Here is a 16,840-nt window from a genome sequence, read left to right on the forward strand (position 1 = left end):
GGCAGACAGCCAATGCATCAGCCGAGCACACAGCAGAGGCTGCTGCTTCTCCCACCTTGCAGCTAAGGCCTGGAGCACCCTCCCCCGCACCTCAGAGCCTCATCATCACTCCAGCAGTTCAGGAAGGACCTCAAGACCTGGATGTTCAACCAATAAGTACAAGCAGCATGATCCAACAGCGCCTTGAAACGCTCACAGGTGAAGTAGTTGCTCTTTACAAATCCTGATAGATAGATTGATCCTTTCGTCCTAACAGATGTTTTTCAAATAACCTCTACTAGTTTATAGGCTAAGAATATTTCCTTTATTCACAGGTTATCCTCCAAAATGACTCCTTTCCAATCCACTTTCAGTTCATTTCTGAATGTTTCCTTACATGATTTTACATTGTTGTCATGATGAAAATGTCCTAAGAGTGCAGGCGCAGCTGCACTGTAAAACTGTTAAATAAAAGAAATAAAACAATAATCACCCTGTAATCTCCAAGTTGCTTCTGGAGCCCAGTCAGGTGGTCGTCTTCCACATCTCTTCCTTGGTTTCGTTCAAGCAAAGGCAAAAACTGCCTGAGTGCAGAAGTGCAGAACCTGTTCCAACGCGTGGGGTGTCTCGGCCGCCACCCCATGATTTTTTCTTTTAACACTTTTTCAATTCTAACAAAAAAACGTGGGACTGAGATTATTATTGGGAGCGGGCTGAATGTAAAGGTATTTATTTTATACGTTGTCATGTTACTGCACCTGTCTTGCAGCTCTCCTGCAGCAGTTTTGTCTGAACGTTGATAGATTAACTCTTCTGGCTAACAAAAATATTAAAGTAATCAAAATTTAAAAAAACCCATCAATGTACAAATGTCTGCATATCTGATTATTATCAATATGTATAGAAGAAGTTATTTCATCTTGTCTGACCATCCACTTTTTACATATTCATTACTTCAGTCATCATTGGATTATAAATCTGCCATAAAATGTACACTCAACAAACAGAAATAGTAGTAATGTTAGCTCCTTTATCTTGAGGCCCTGCTTGCAATACCATGAATTCCTACACATCATTTGAATTTTATTTACTGTCCTATTCTCAGCATGTTGATAAATGTTTAATACTTTTATAAAGTATGACAAATAAACTAAGGGTTTTAATCATGGGCCTTCCATAGAATCCAGATACATTTTCTATTTTACTGATGTCATTTTCTAGGGGTAACTTTAACTTATATAACCGTGATCCAATCTCCGATTGTAGTGGAAAGGTTTACGTTGGGCCAAGTCTAATGCTTCGAGATGTTAGAGGCTCTGTTATGGCACTGCCGTAGATGATCACAAGAGGGCACCAGATTGCCTCAAGTTGCCTTGTTGTACGGAGAGAGGAGGCCTAGGACAGTGATATCCAACAAGGTATGTGGTTTACAGTGGAGGTGCGTCCATTAAAGGCACTGGGGCGTTGCCCCATAAGCCACCCGCACCAGCAGCTCCCTCGGCGTCGAGGGAGAATTGCAATCATGTCAGTCACAGTCAGCAGACAGCATGAACTCGGACTGCCCAGGGGGAGGGTGGTCCGACGTCATGCTGCTGAGTGACTGACATGCAGCAGACCAGGGGTGGCGCAGAGCGCACAGCAGGCAGCAGTGCGCATGCTGGGTGAAGGAGGCGAATTTTCGCTCCGTGCCTAATCATGCGCACTACTGTCTGCTGTGGCTGGCGCATGCCCATTAGGAGAGCGAGGGTTGAGCAAAGGCTCAAACCTCGGTCTCCTAATGGGCAGGCGGGCGGTGAGTCACCCTGCTCTAAGCCAATACTGGCGCTGCTGGAGCAGCGTCATTATTGGCTTAGAGGGGTTGCCAACCAACCAGTGCTGTTCGGAAGAGGCGCCAACGGGACCCGGCCGAGAAGCAGAGAGGCGCCGCACGGATCTGGTCTGCTAAGCCTAGCTTTACACAAAAAGACACAAAATGTACTCATGTTCTGTGGTTTTCCTTTAACAACGTTCCCTCATTAATACTTACTGACCAAGTTTTTTTACGTTATATATTCTACACTCCGTCCTTCAACTCTTTTGCTAGACAAGCTTTAGAGGTGTGAGAAGGGGTCTCAAAGCACATGGGGCAGCTGTGGAATGGAGCTGCGGCTGTTATGATGTCACAGAGATAACAAACTGATTGTAAGCTGCAGCTCACAGCAGGTATGGTAAATGTATGTCTCGTATGATAGGTTTTTTATATGAAGCGATATTCAACATGTAGATTCACTGCAATGGTATTGAGAACTCAATGAAAAGACACACATGGAGTGAAATAAATGCCAGCTCCCTGCAAATTGAGCGTTCATTTTTTAGTTGTTGGACACAGGTGACACGGGCTACAAAAGCAGCTGTGTTCTAATTACGTCCATAAATATTACCTATTGCCCTGTCTAACGTGAAAAAGGGAAAACCCTGGCTGAGATCAGACAACTCCCCAGGCACCTACTTCCTGCCAATGCACACGCTGAATTCTCATACACGTAGAGATACACATTTCGGCGATATGTCCAGAGCGGTGCAGGTGCCCATTAAATGCATGTCTCTCGTGCTGAAAAAAAAAACCTTTACAAACGGATAGTACCCGTGGGAGGTCAGTTTCATTACTCCCTGATGTGACCGGTGCCGTCACATCCTGCAGGGCAGGAGCATTGCACAGAATGTTGGTGCCCTGAGCAGATGAGACAGCATTTGAGACATCAGATTGCACCAACTGAGATGAAACACTCATTTGCTCCTTTCTGCCATGGTAATTAATACCTGTTAACCCAGAATAAGTCGGCACACTCCGAAAATATGAGATCAAAATCCTGGTCTTTATTAATATGTTTTTTAAAGGTTAAATAATTTATTATATCTCTTGGCATGGCGATGATAAGAGGTAAGAAGTTTTCGTAATAACAGGGCCGGGGTGCCTGTAGAATAGTTGTGCGTCAGTTCAGTTCCAGTAAACAGTTGCACGTGTTTCATGAGAGTAGTTCCCTCTTGTATTTTAGATGAGTGCTATATCGCTACGGTACACAGCATTGAACTTAATCAAGATGGCGGCGATTTTGCTGAGCATGTTCATGATTTGAGCCATGACAAGGTTACGGCATCCTCCAATTGAGCCGCTGCAGATGTTCGCCATAGTTTCTTGAATGCAGAGCTCTTTCTGCATCCTGTTTTCATGGACCCGAAGCATAGCTGGCAAGTTTAGAGATTGTCTATGAGTGCCTTTCCCAAGGTTTCAGGGTTCTTATGAGTGACGAACAAATGTGTGACACACTTAGAGTGACACTTTCTCACATGTTGAACAAATCAATGAAATCAAAACATTTGCAAAAATATCACTTAAGCATGGTGTGTGGTGGCATACTGTCAGTTACAGGCAGCACATTTTCCCATTGTAATGGCCACTCAGTTTGCAAAAATAGTTTTACTGCTAAAGCTACTTACTGCACAAGCTTGTTTTGCACTTTGCGTCTTTCCAGTTTCTCCTAAATTGATTTTGAACTCAAGTGTATTGAACTATCTAGTAAATCCATAAGAATCTTATGTAAAGACTAGTTTCAGTAGCACAAAGTGTCTTGTGATTTACCAGTGTTTTAAATGCAATTTTAAGGCTTACTTAGGCAGACCGGTAGGTGCGCATTATTAAATATGTTCCCTTTCAGCACACATAATTGGCAAGTGTATGCACAGAGAAAAATAGCAAGTCTGTGCCAAGTGGGAATTGGCAAGTCTGTGGTTCCTCCCCCATCCCCTAGCCACAGTGGTAAAGAACTTGGGTGTAAAATGTGATCAACAACTCATCTTCCTACCCCAGGCTGATGCTGTTGTGGGCTCGTGTTGTGTGTTTTTGCAGTCCCTCACGAAATTACTTTATTTTGCTGATTTACTCCTAGAGAATTGTGGTCGATGTTCTTATCACTTGAAAGATGAATTACGCAAAAAGCCCTTCTCTGGGCCTTCCGGAAGACTTAATTTAGCACTGCGGGTGGTGGCTGCTCACCTCTTATTAAACAAGCATAGCCAATAGGGACCTTATAAGTGTTAAGCCATGCCGCGCTGAGTACTGGCCTACTCTTGGGTCTTGTAGTCCTGGTGCATCACAGGGAGCCCATGGTAACGGAGAGCCCGAGATTTAAGCATGTGTCCCTAGTAAGGCGCATGGTGATTGCCCTTTCCCTTGCCATCCAGAGCAGTTTGTGTGATGTAAATGAAAGGGGGACATGAGAACCCCGAAACAATTTGTTTTTTAAATTCCTCCTTGATTTCGTCTCCTGGAAGCTCCCAGAAAGGGGAAGGTGTGACCAGGGGTGCTTATGAGGTGGCACCGGGCCCAGTATGTCTGGCTGCGGGTTTTGTGTTTGTCACTTTGTGAGTAAATCGAGTATTTCACGTCTGCTTGCAGCTGCATCGGTCTCTGTATACTTTTTTGTTTATAGGTCTTTAAGCCTAAACAAATGTTTGTGACTCGTGCTTTATGTGTGTACTTGAAAGAGTTTGAGTGTGTGTTTGTACTTGTGTTGGGGTAAAGTTGATGGATATAAGGATGTTATTACAGATCCTGTCATAATACTTTTGCAAGTGCTTTATCAACCTTCCTGCTTCCTCAAATTTGCTTGAAAATGCTCCATTTATCCACTCTTTTTTCAAAATTTTCTCGGAGGAGTTGTTAGGGCTCGCTCGCTCGCCTCAGTACAGTACCATGATAATTTTACGCCTTACCACTTTCAAATGTCACCAGCCGCCACTGGTGGTTTACACAGGCAAGGATATATGATTACGTAAGCCTAGGGATGATCTGTGCAGGTAGCAGAGCAGCTCACAGGGCAAGGGGTATGCAGGGGTTGAGAAAAAGTACAACGTGAAAGATTAGCGGCCTCTAGCGCTCGGGACTGCATGTCTAGCGATCAAAGCTGAATGTCTCAATTACCTTCTCTGAATGCATCTGGATGCTCTGTCACCCTCAAACAAAACCAAACTCCATTTAACCATTCACTCTTTAAAGAAAATGAAAAGGCACTCTCACCAGGTCCTTTTCTGAATCTGTGTTTCGGATATGGAATGCTCCACTAACCCAACACAAATATGGAAGCCCCGTTCATCCCAGTTTCTAAGGGACTATCAAAGAATATATTTACTATGGACTGCAGGTATCTCCAGAGAGCCATAGGACTGCCCCCCTTCTCCCGTTAGGCTGCTATGTTTCCCACGTTTGCTTCTTGCTAGGGATATTTCAATGTTGAGATTGTATCTAAAGTATTATATCCTGAAAAGAAATGTAATGTATGCCATGGCTTATATTTAAGTACCTTAACTCCTATGTTGGCTCACTCTTCAATACCATTATTATAAGTGCCTCCTCAAATACTCAATACTCAATTTAATTATTTCTGTATATATATATAAATATATATATATATATATACATACATACATATATATATATATATATATATATATATATATATATATATATATATATATATTCACTGAAAAAACCATAGGTTTCACACATGTTATAGTTAGCTGTACATTTCACTCATAAAAAACCAATGAAATTCCACGTTATAGTTAGTGCAGGCAACTATAACTCACGCGACCGCAATCCTCTGCTGATGATGTCAGATATTACATCACTGATGACATATGTGTCTTTATGAAAAATAAATATTTGTAATATATGTATAGCTAAAGATACAGTATTAGCATCAACAGAGGATTGCGGTTGCGTGAGTTATAGTTGCCTGCACTAACTATAACGTGGAATTTCATTGGTTTTTTACGAGTGAAATGTACAGCTAATTATAACATGTGTGAAACCTATGGTTTTTTCAGTGAATTTGTACAGTTTTTTAAATGCTAAGTTATGTATTTATTTTTAATTTTTGCGCGCACGGTGCGCTTTGCGCACCGTGCGCGCGCAGTGGCCCCTCGGTGCGCTTTGCGCACCGAGCGCCCACGTTGCGCAGTTCCTACCGTGCACGCCTCGCCATTTTTTTCAAAATATCAATTGTTTTTTTCTCCCTTGGGGGTCCTTAGATTTATATATTAAATGTGATTGTTAATTTTTTATTTTTTATTTTTATTTTTTTTTACCGTACGCGTACGGTAAGCTTACCGTACGCGCACCCCGCGATTTTTAAAAAAAATTATTACATTTATTTTTCTTACTTTTTGGTCCTTCGTGAACCCCCTGACGAATGCTAGGGGGTCTGCAACTCTCTTCGTTGCCCCCTTTTCATGTTAGCAACTTTTTTTTTCAGTGCGACAGACAGAAAATGGCGGCCGATACTTCCTGGTTTCGACCGATTCGAATGTTTACTTTGATCTAACAACCAATCAGAATCGCGCTCGCGCACGGCACCGTACGCGTACGCGTACGGTAAGCTTACCGTAAGCGCACGGTAAGCGCACGGTAAGCGCTTACAGATATATATATTGATTTAAATGCTATTTTCTCAGGAACTACTGAACAGATTTACACCAGACCTCCAAAAGGCACTTCCTTGACCTGTGGACTACCTCTCTGCCAAATTACAAGTAATTCTGTTCAGCCGTTCGGGCTGTAGCTGTGTCTAAAGGTCCTATGGAAAAATGCATGGGGAAAACGCGTTTTGGGACCCCCCTTTTTTCTCAGCCCCCGCTTGACTAATCCCCCCGAGACTTTCAGGGTAGGAGCGGAGCGTAGCGCCCCATTAGTTTTGAAAATTTCGCGAGGATTCGTTGACCGGCGCCAAAGTTATTCCAAATAGAATGTTGCGGATTTCCTATGGAAACAGGGTCCTAACTATAACTACCTACTGGCGACCGCCAGTAGGTAATATATATATACACATACATATATATATATATATATATATATATATATATATATATATATATACACCGCAACCTACATATTCCATCTCAATGGCCACATCTTCCATCTGCCGCCGCCACCACCACCTCTGTTTATCTGCCCTTAACTTGATGAACAAGTGGCTTGCCATCCAATCCCCGATGGACCTTGTACTGCAGACAACTGATCAACTCCCAGCCTGACAATAGGCTCGGTGTGAATGCCACACATGGAAAGATGCATACCTTGGTAGGATGAGAATTGCTGGAGGTGTTTTATACAGATTAAAGGTGCATGTTGTGAAATCAGATCATACAGCCACTAGCCAAGTATAGAGCAGAAAATGGAGGAAGAATGACAGCCTGAAGCTGCCCTCTAAAGAAGGAACTCAACCAGACATACCCAGAGTCAGTGATCCCTGCAGCTACGAGGCAAACCAACAGGATGGTATTCAAATGTGTGAAATTAAGTTGATGAGAAAATTAACTCAGGGCACTGCCACAGAGTGGCTAGTGAGGCTAGGAGCGATGACTTTGTGCTCCATGCTAAGGCCTTATCATCTCGTCCATCTACTTTGGCAAATACTCAACTGCCCACTTCCACGAGGGACAGGGCACTGTCAAACTGTCCAACCAGATGTAGCTTGAGGAAACACTGGCCTTCGATGCAAGCGCTCTATGGCTAGCCAAGGCTGGAAGGATGGCCAGTGCGAAAACTCGCCAGCGCTGTTGAGTGGCTCCTAGTCACAATCCAACACTACAATATACAATTAAATGTATAAATCCATGTATTCCCAGCTGCTCTCTTGTCTATTGCCACTAGAGGTTTGTGAAGCTGTCTCTTAGGTCAGCAAATGCCGTTTACAATTTTATAAGCAACTTTGTGTTACTCACATAATTATACACATTAGCAAGAAAAGCTTTATTCGGTATACTTATTGGGAGTAAACTAAATTGCAGTGCAGATAAAGAAAATATAGCCTTGAGGAGCCTTACAATATATGGTGGCATATAAAGACTTAAAGGGCGGAGTGACTACTTTCTCAATCCTGTTCGATATGGAATCCACAGATATATCGGGACAACTTTGGGCGCAGATAAACTGTAAGGTACTGAACTTTATGGCCTTCCACACTCAAGCTACTTAGAGGCCCTGGAACTCAAACCATCAATCAGACTCATAAGGGTCTCAAGGTGCTGGGGGCGGGGGGGGAGGCTGCTGGTCCGTCGAAGGCACTATGGTTCAGTCAAAGAGCCAGGTCTTGAGGTCCTTCCTGAATTGAGGCAGTGATGGTGATCGCCTGAGGTGGAAAGCCAGGGTGTTCCAGGTCTTTACTACGAGGTAGGAGAAGGATGTTCCCCTGGCTGTGGTCTTGCAGATACGTGGGACGGTGGCCAGGGCCAGTTGGGCGGAGCAGCGGTATCTAGTGGGTTCATGGGCGGTGTTTGAGGTATGCAGGTCCCACGTCGTATAGGGTTTTGTAGGTGTGTGTGAGGAGCTTGAAGGGGATTCTTTTTTTTGACTGGGAGTCAGTGGATGTCGCTCAGGTGGCTGGTCATGTGGCTGTGGCGGGGGATATTGAGGATGAGTCTGGCAGAGGCGTTCTGAATGTTCGGCAGCTTTTTGAGGAGTTTGTGGGTGATGCCGGCCTTGAGTGCATTGCTGTTGTCGATTCTGCTACTGATGAGTGCATGGGTGACCATCTTTCTGGACTCAGTGGGGATCCTCTTGAATATCTTTCGGAACAGGCGTAATGTGTGGAAGCAGAATGATGAAACAGCGTTGATCTTATGGTGAGCAAGTAGTCCAGGACGATGCCAAGGTTCTGTGGGTGGGTTCCAAGTGCTGTGGGCCACCAGGAGTCATCCCAGGTGGAGGGGGTGAAGCCCATGATGAGGACTTCTGTCTTCTCTGAATTGAGCTTGAGGCAGTTGTTCTTCATCCAGGTGGTGACAGCCTTCATCCCGTCGTGAAAGTTGTTTTTGGCGACTGTAGGTTCATTGGTGAGGGAGAGAATCAGCTGGGTGTCGTCAGCGTAGGAGATGATGGTGAATCTGTGGCTCCTGACACTGGCTGTGAGCGGGGCCATGTAGATGTTGAACAGAGTGGGGCTCAGGGAGGAGCCCCAAGGCACTCCGTAGCTGGTCTCTGTGGGTTTGGCCGGTGAGTAAGGAGCAGATCCATTTCAGGGCCTTATCGTGGATTTCGGCATTGTGGAGTCTTGTGCATAGGGTGCGGTGAGACATGGTATTGAAGGTGGTCGAGAGGACCAGGAGGATGAGGGCTGCCATTTTTCCTTGATTTAGGAGGTCGTGAACGTCATCTTTCTTTTTTTCGGTTTTTCTGGACTTTTGTCGACTTTTTGTTTAGAGTCTTCGACTCCGAGCAGGTGCACGAGGGATGCCCGGTTTTAAGGCCTGCGGTTCCTGTAAGCAGCTGATGTCGGTGACAGATCTGCACCGCGTGTGCGTCTTTTGCCTTGAGCACGACCACAACCTCAAGTCGTGCTCGGACTGTCATTTGTTGACACCGAAGGCTTTGCGGGAGCGATCCCGAAAGCTGCTTGAATGCCGACAGTCGGCTCGGCGCCGCTTGAGGTCCCGGTCGCAGAGCCATCGCCATTCTGTCTAATCATCAAAGCCGTCGCACTCGGGGTCGGGTAAGTCGAAGCATAAGAAGAAGTCGAAGAAGCATCATCACTCTTCGACTTCTCGTCGGTCGGGCGATCCGACGAGGACCGTTGGAGGTGCCCCTCCCATGGCTTTGTTATGTTATGTTAATTAATTTAGAAAGCGCAACGTTTACCCTGAGGTGTACGGGCGCTGTTACCAAATCCTATTAGCTAAGTTACCAAGGAGTCGGGCTGTGGAATGAGCAGGTTCAATGGATAAATAACCAGGTTTTTAATGCCCTTCTAATGGACAACAAATCTGGAAGAGTTCTGAGCTGAGCCGGAAGATCGTTCCACGCCTTAGCTGGTCCAAAGACAAATCTTCGATCTCCCCAGGAGAGCTTTTTTATCTTGGGGATAAATGCCATTTATGCACCCAATGAACGCAGATTTCTAGTAGGTATATGCCACTTTAAATGCTTTTGCAAATAGTCAGGCCCGGTCCCATGGAGAGCCTTAAAAACAGTACTCAATGTTTTGAAAAGTATCCTCTTCCTGACTGGAAGCCAGTGTAGCTTCTGAATTTCTTTGGAGATTGATGCAAATTTCGGGATCCCGGTCAACAATCTGGCAGCTGCGTTTTGTAGCCTCTGCAGTTTGTTTAGAAAACGTTCCTGAATGTTTAAGTAAAGACTGTTGCAATAGTCGAGCCTAGACATCACCAAGGCAGAGACCACTGTTTTCTGACTTCCTGCTGGCAGGAAAGGCAGAATCTTTTTCATAGTCCGCAAAACAAACTTCGTAGAGGAAGAGACTGAGTTAATTTGGGCCCCCAAATTCAGTTTGTCATCCACAATTACTCCCAAATTTTTAACTTTTTGAACTGGAACTGGGGGGTTCCCCATACTAGCTGGCCACCATTTTGCATTCCAAAAGTTTGGGGCATTTCCAAACATTGTGACCTCTGTTTTATCAGAGTTCAGCTTTAGGCAGTTTTACGCCATCCAGTGACTCACTGCCATCATGCATTCATGAATTTTGTTTTCCATGCCACCCTCCTGTCCTGGCTGCAGGGATACCACAATTTGGGTATCATCTGCTTAGGATGTTAGATCAAAACCCAAGATCTTAATAATGGGGGCCAGTGAGGACATGTAAATATTGAACAGGGTCGGGCTCAGGGAAGAACCCTGAGGGACCCCGCAAGATAAGATGAACGGACTTGAACGGAAATTACCCATGGAAACCACCTGGGATCTATCAGCAAGGAAGGATTTAATAAGGTTCCAGGCCTTGCCCTGAAGTCCGCATGCCTTTAGCCGATCCACCAAACTCTGATGGTGGACCGTGTCAAAGGCAGCGGATAGATCTTCTAATATCAAGGCTGCCCTTCCTCTCGAATCTACAGCACATCTGAGCTCATCCGTAGTTTTCAGAAGTGCCGATTCTGTGCTATGGCCACTTCGGAAACCATACTGTGTTTCATTCAGCGTCTGGGATCTGAGAAGAAAGGCCCCTAGTTGTGTATTTAGGGCCTTTTCAACCATTTTGGCTGGTAACGGGAGCCTAGATATTGGGCGAAAGTTAGAGGGTTCCACTGGGGCTAATTTGGGCTTTTTAAGGAGGGGTGAGATTGATGCCTTTTTCCAAAGCCTAGGAAAACATCCGGTCTCAATCATAGAGTTAAACACTGGAGTAAGGGCTTTACTCAGAGGTTCAACTACTGACTTAGCAATGGACACCGGGCAGGGGTCATAAGGTGATCCCGATCTAGCCGTTTCCAAGAGAGCGCGTACTTGATCAAGAGGCAGAGTCTTAAATTTCTCGAGGACTGCATTTGGGGCATGCTTCCCCCCCTGCTCACCTTCGACCTGGTCACTCCTCCCTGTTGAAGAACCATTCAGGGCCGCTCGTGACTCCGCTGACGTCACCGGCTCCATAAGAAGACCTCGTCGGCGTGATGACGTCAGTTCCCTTTTTTCCGCGCCGTCGACGGATTTCAGGAATGTCTCTCTGTAGCTATACTGGTTACTTTGTTTTCTGCTGGTTTCTCTTTGTCTTCTTCTGCAGAATGTCGACTAAGAAGTCAGGATTTAAACCCTGTCGTGAATGTGGTAAACATATGTCGATAACGGATCCGCATGACGACTGCGTGTGGTGCCTCTCATCAGACCATGATGTTGAGGGATGTTCTTGCTGCCGCAAAATGAGTGCCAAGGCTCTTAAGGAGAGGGAAGCAAAGCTCTTCATCGCGAAGATGAAGAAAGAAAAAAGAGGCCGGAGAAAATAGAGATCAAGGATGAGATCGAGGTCGAGATCGAGGTCGGCGTCGAAGTCGACTTCGGGGCATGCTTCCAAATCCAGGAAGCACAAGAAGAAGAGGAGGCATTCATCTCGACGTTACTCGGATAGGGATGCGGCTCCGAGATCGGCATCGCCCTCCCTACGCCGTAAGGACTTTGTGTCTCCCTCGCCCGTTCCGTATTCACCTATTGGCCTGTTGTTACCTGTGGCTTCACCGGAACATTCTCCGGCTCCGGCCCGGCTCCATCTCCGACGCCGGCTCCATCTCCGACGCCGGCTCCGTCCCCGGTCCCGTGTGAGGAGCCTCCAGCCCCGAGTGAGCCTTCGGCTCCGCTGAATCCACCGTCGGCATCGGTCGGCCAGAGTCCGGTGATGCCTGAGCAATATCCTGCAATTCCAGGACCAGATCAGGACCCTACGCATTATCTTAATGCGATGTACGGAGTATTCTCCAGAGCCATGTACCCCTCTGGTGCACCTTCGGGTCCTATAGTCTTCAGTTTGGGGGTTCCCCAAGCCTATCCTCAGGCTCCCTTCATGCCATTTTTTCCGGCGACGCCGTCTTGGCATCTACCGGCGCCGAGGACGTAGACGCCGCTCCCTTCTTCACCGGCGCCGACTTGACCTCGTTCGACGCCGGCTGTCCCTTTGGATCCACATTCGACGCCGGCTCCGGCACCGTCGGATTCGGTCACGGAGCCGCCGACTCCGGTTGTGAGAATCAGGTCTAGGAGGGAGGCTCAGAGAGTGCTGGATGAGCAGAGATACCTGATGGAGGAGGTAGAAGAAGGGGAGCTCATGGAATCAGATGATGTTTTTGAGGAGTTGAAGGAGGCTAGTGGCCTGGACTTATCACCTGAATGGGAGATTACTCCTCCTTCTGATGCTCCTTCAAAGGATGTGGCGCCATACCATGCTGCCATAAGAAAGCAACTTTTAGATCTGCAGTTGCCTTCTGCAGAGTTCAAACCGAACATCTTAACGGAAGTGCTGCACTCTCCCTCAACTGTTTCTGAGCCTTTACTCCCTTTTAACGACGCCATCATAAAGCCTTGATGGAGGTGTGGCGTAAGCCCTTTTCTGCTCCGGCAGTTTCTAAAATCATTGCCAGGAGGTATAGGGCAGCCCCGGGGGACCCAGAATTGTTATCTTCTCACCCGTCTCCTGAGAGTCTAGTGGTTCCGGCTGCATGTTCAAGAAGATCATCAGGTTTGTTTCCCCAGGTCCCGAGTGACAGCGAAGCTAAAAAACTGGATCAGTCGGCCAAGAAGGTCTTTTCTTCGGCCAGCATGGCCCTTAAATCAACAAATGCCTTTGTCTCTTGGGACGCTATATTCATTCTCTCATGGACTCAGCAAAGCAGCTAGCCCCAAAACTATCTAAGGAGGATAGGGTTGATTTTAATGAGGTTCTTTCGGATGCCCAGGCGGCGGCGCGTCAGGTGATCCAGAGTGGATTGGACACAGCTGACTTGGTAGCAAGAGTCATGGGATCTTCTGTTGCCACTAGGAGGAGTGCGTGGCTTAAGTCATCAGAATTTTCCCCTGATGTCCAATCAACGCTGTTAGACTTGCCTTTTGATGGTTCCGGACTCTTTGGCAAGAAAGCGGATGCTGCGCTTGAACGTTTTAAAGAGAGTAAGGCCACGGCTAAATCTTTGGGCCTTCAATCTCAGTCAAGGGGTTCATTCAAGAGGTACAGAGGCTTCAGAAGGTCAACCTTTCGTACTTACAGGCAGCCCCAGCAGCAACAGCAACAAGGCACTCTGTATAAGAGCTACAGAGGCAGACTCAGGGGTCGCTCTCGAGGTCGACAGCTCTCCTCCTCTTCCTCCTCCTCAGCCCCTCCCACCACCGCAAAGCAGCCCTAGATCCACCATTCTGGATCATGTTGGTTCTCTGGGGGACCGGCTTAACCATTTTCTACAAGATTAGGAATTGGTTACTACAGACCTTTGGGTTCTAAATCTTGTAGAAAATGGGTACGCCCTTCCCTTTCGGGAATTTCCTCCAAATTACCCTCCTTGTCAAGGTGCTTGCTCGGAGGACCACCGTCTTCTCCTGTAGGAGGAAGCCCTGATGTTACAAAGGCACGATAGAGGTGGTTCCAGAGCAGGAGAGGAGTCAGGGATGCTACTCCTGGTATTTCCTGATTCTGAAAAAGGACGGCAGTTTGCGTCCGATAGTGGACCTCAGGATCTTGAATCTTTATCTGAAGCAAGAGAAGTTCAAGATGCTCACCCATGCGCAGGTCCCTCAGGCGCTGAATCAGGAAGACTGAATGGTGTCGATCGACTTCCACATCCCCATCCTGAAGTCGCACAGGAAGTATCGCCGGTTTACGGTAGGGTCGCAACATTATCAGTTTGCGCTCCTTCCCTTTGGTCTTACTACTGCACCTTGAGTCTTCACCAAGGTGATGGCAGTGGTGGCAGCCCATCTCAGAAGGTCGGGGATTTCAGTCTTCCACTAACTGTACGACTGGCTGATCAAAGCGGAGTTGCCAGAGAAGGTGTTTCATCATCTGCAGGTTACAACTCAGCTGTTATACAAATTGGGTTTTTTGATAAACGTGGCCAAATCTCACCTGGTGCCCTCTCAGCGCAACCTGTTCATAGGGGCAGTACTGGACACTACTGTGTGTCGAGCATTCCCACCTCCGCAAAGGATTCTCGACATACAGGAAATGATTCCTTTGTTTTACAATGGGGCGGTCGTTCCAGTCCTGAAAGTCCTTCGCCTGCTCGGTCTGTTTGCTTCCTGCATTCTGTTGGTCAACCATGCACGCTCGCACATGAGGGCGCCCCAGTGGTGCCTCCGCAGGCAGTGGTATCAACACAAAGGATATCTCAGGGAGTCTGTGAGGATCTCCAGAGAAGCTGCGGCTGATCTGTCTTGGTGGAGTGTGGGGGGCAATCTGTCTCAAGGAAAGCCCTTCCATCTACCTCCATCGGTGGCCACAGTGATAATGGATGCATCCACTTTAGAGTGGGGTGCTCATCTGGGGGATCTGGAGATCAAGGGTCTTTAGTCTCCAGAGGAAAGGTTGCTTCACATCAACCTTCTGGAATTGCGGGCAATACGTTTGGCGCTCAAGGCCTTCCTCCCTTCCCTTCGCGGTTAGTCGGTTCAAGTCCTGACAGACAACACTACCGCGATGTGGTATGTCAACAAGCAGGGAGGAATGGGGTCTCTTTGTCTCTGCAGAGAGGCTCTGCGCCTCTGGTCCTGGGCTCAGGATCAACAGATTTGTCTGATGGCAAATCATCTGGCCGGGGTTCTGAACGTGCGTGCAGACAGTCTCAGTTGGCAGTTCTCCGCCGACCACGAGTGGAGTCTTCATCCGGAGGTGGTTTGTCACATCTTTCGGATGTGGGGAACTCCTCGGGTGGACCTGTTTGCCACTCACGAGAACGCTCACTGCCTGTCATTTTCCAGTCTCCAGTATCCGATGCAGGGAGCGTTGGGGACGCGTTTCAGTTGAGATGGGACTCACATCTCCTTTACGCGTTTCCTCCCATACCTTTGATTCCTCGGGTTCTGAGGAAGACTCGCCAAGACCGGGCCCAAGTTATATTGATCGCCCTGGATTGGCCAAGAAGGGTGTGGTATACAGATCTTCTCCACCTCTCCTCGTGCCCTCTGCTCTGTCTCCCTCTGAGGGCAGACCTCCTCTCGCAGTCGGAGGGGCAGGTTCTACACCCCCACCTCCAGAGCTTACACCTTCATGCCTGGAGATTGAACGAGGCAACCTGAATTCTTTTTCTCTCCCACCAGATGTGGTAGATGTAATTTTGTCTGCCAGACATCATTCCACCAAATCTATCTATTCCTATAGGTGGTCTAAATTTGTGCTCTGGTGTGGGGAGAAGTCAATTGATCCTTTGAGGGCTTGTTTATCTGACATTCTACAGTTTGCCCTTTCTCTTGCTCAGCAAGGTTTTGCTGCAGCCACTGTAAAGGGATATCTTTCAGCCTTGTCGGCATTCCTTTGTTTGCCGGATCAACCATCATTGTTCAAATCGCCTATTGTTTTACGATTTCTAAAAGGCCTTACAAATAAATGTCCTCCTACTCCTCTTATTGTGCCTCAATGGGACTTAAATCTTGTCTTAACTTATCTGATGGGTTCTCCCTTCGAGCCCTTACACAAGTGTCCCTTGAGACTGTTGTCTTTCAAGACGGTTTTTCTTATTGCAATTACCTCGGCAAGGAGGGTAAGTGAGCTTCAAGCTCTGAGTTCAAAACCCCCGTTCTTGACCATTCATGCTGAAAGGATGGTACTCAGGACCAGGGCTGCTTTTCTGCCTAAGGTGGTAACTCCCTTTCATCTGGGGCAGTCCATTACCCTCCCTACCTTCTATCCTCCCCCTCACCCTTCCAAGGAGGAGGAGCAGCTGCACCGTCTGGACCCTAAGAGGGCGGTGAGCTTCCACCTTGACAGGACAAAAGACTTTAGAGTTGATGACCAGCTCTTGGTGGGCTTTGTTGGCTGCAGGAAAGGCAGAGCGATGCACAAGCGCACCCTTTCAATATGGATTGTCTTGTGCATCAAGATATGCTACTCTTTGGCTGGTAAGGAACCTCCAGAGGGTTTAAGGGCTCATTCTACTAGAGCTAAGTCTTCCACTTCTGCTTTGTCTAGAGGTGTTCCTGTGGAGGACATTTGTAGGGCGGCAACTTGGGCCTCCCTTCACACTTTTGCAAAGCATTATTGTTTGGATTCTGAGGTGAGGAGGGGCGGACGTTTTTCTCGTTCCATCCTTCAGGACTTTCTGGTATAGAAGGGTGGACACCCTCCTCCGGGAGTGCGACTGCTGTGGGAATCTTTTCACAAGGTGAGGAATCCACTGGCAGATGTATCCATCAGAAGAACAAGTTACTTACCTTCGGTAACGCTTTTTCTGGTGGATACAGTATCTGCCTGTGGATTCCTCACTGACCCACCCGCCTCCCCGTTGTCCACCCTTGTATACCTACAATTCTAATGATGATGTTTCAAAATGTATTTGTTACTGTCAAAGACATTGTGTATTTTCTTTTGGCTTCCTATTTATTCTTCACACTGTGTTTTGCATT

At 47.0% G+C, this 16,840-nt stretch overlaps 1 protein-coding gene across 1 annotated transcript in view; it reads right to left on the minus strand.

Moving 5' to 3' along the window:
* The window catches only part of CC2D2A (coiled-coil and C2 domain containing 2A), a 415,347-nt gene that overhangs the window by 7,623 nt on the left and 390,884 nt on the right, over positions 1-16,840 (minus strand). The window contains exons 35-36 of the mRNA XM_085642396.1: positions 738-796; positions 473-650 (exon numbers count right to left, since the gene is read on the minus strand). Coding sequence (XP_085498522.1) covers positions 473-650; positions 738-796 — 237 coding nt within the window. The remainder of the gene's footprint in view (positions 1-472; positions 651-737; positions 797-16,840) is intronic.

This window comes from Triturus cristatus, chromosome 2_2, assembly GCF_964204655.1.
Source record: "Triturus cristatus chromosome 2_2, aTriCri1.1, whole genome shotgun sequence".
Classification (NCBI taxonomy): domain Eukaryota; kingdom Metazoa; phylum Chordata; class Amphibia; order Caudata; family Salamandridae; genus Triturus; species Triturus cristatus.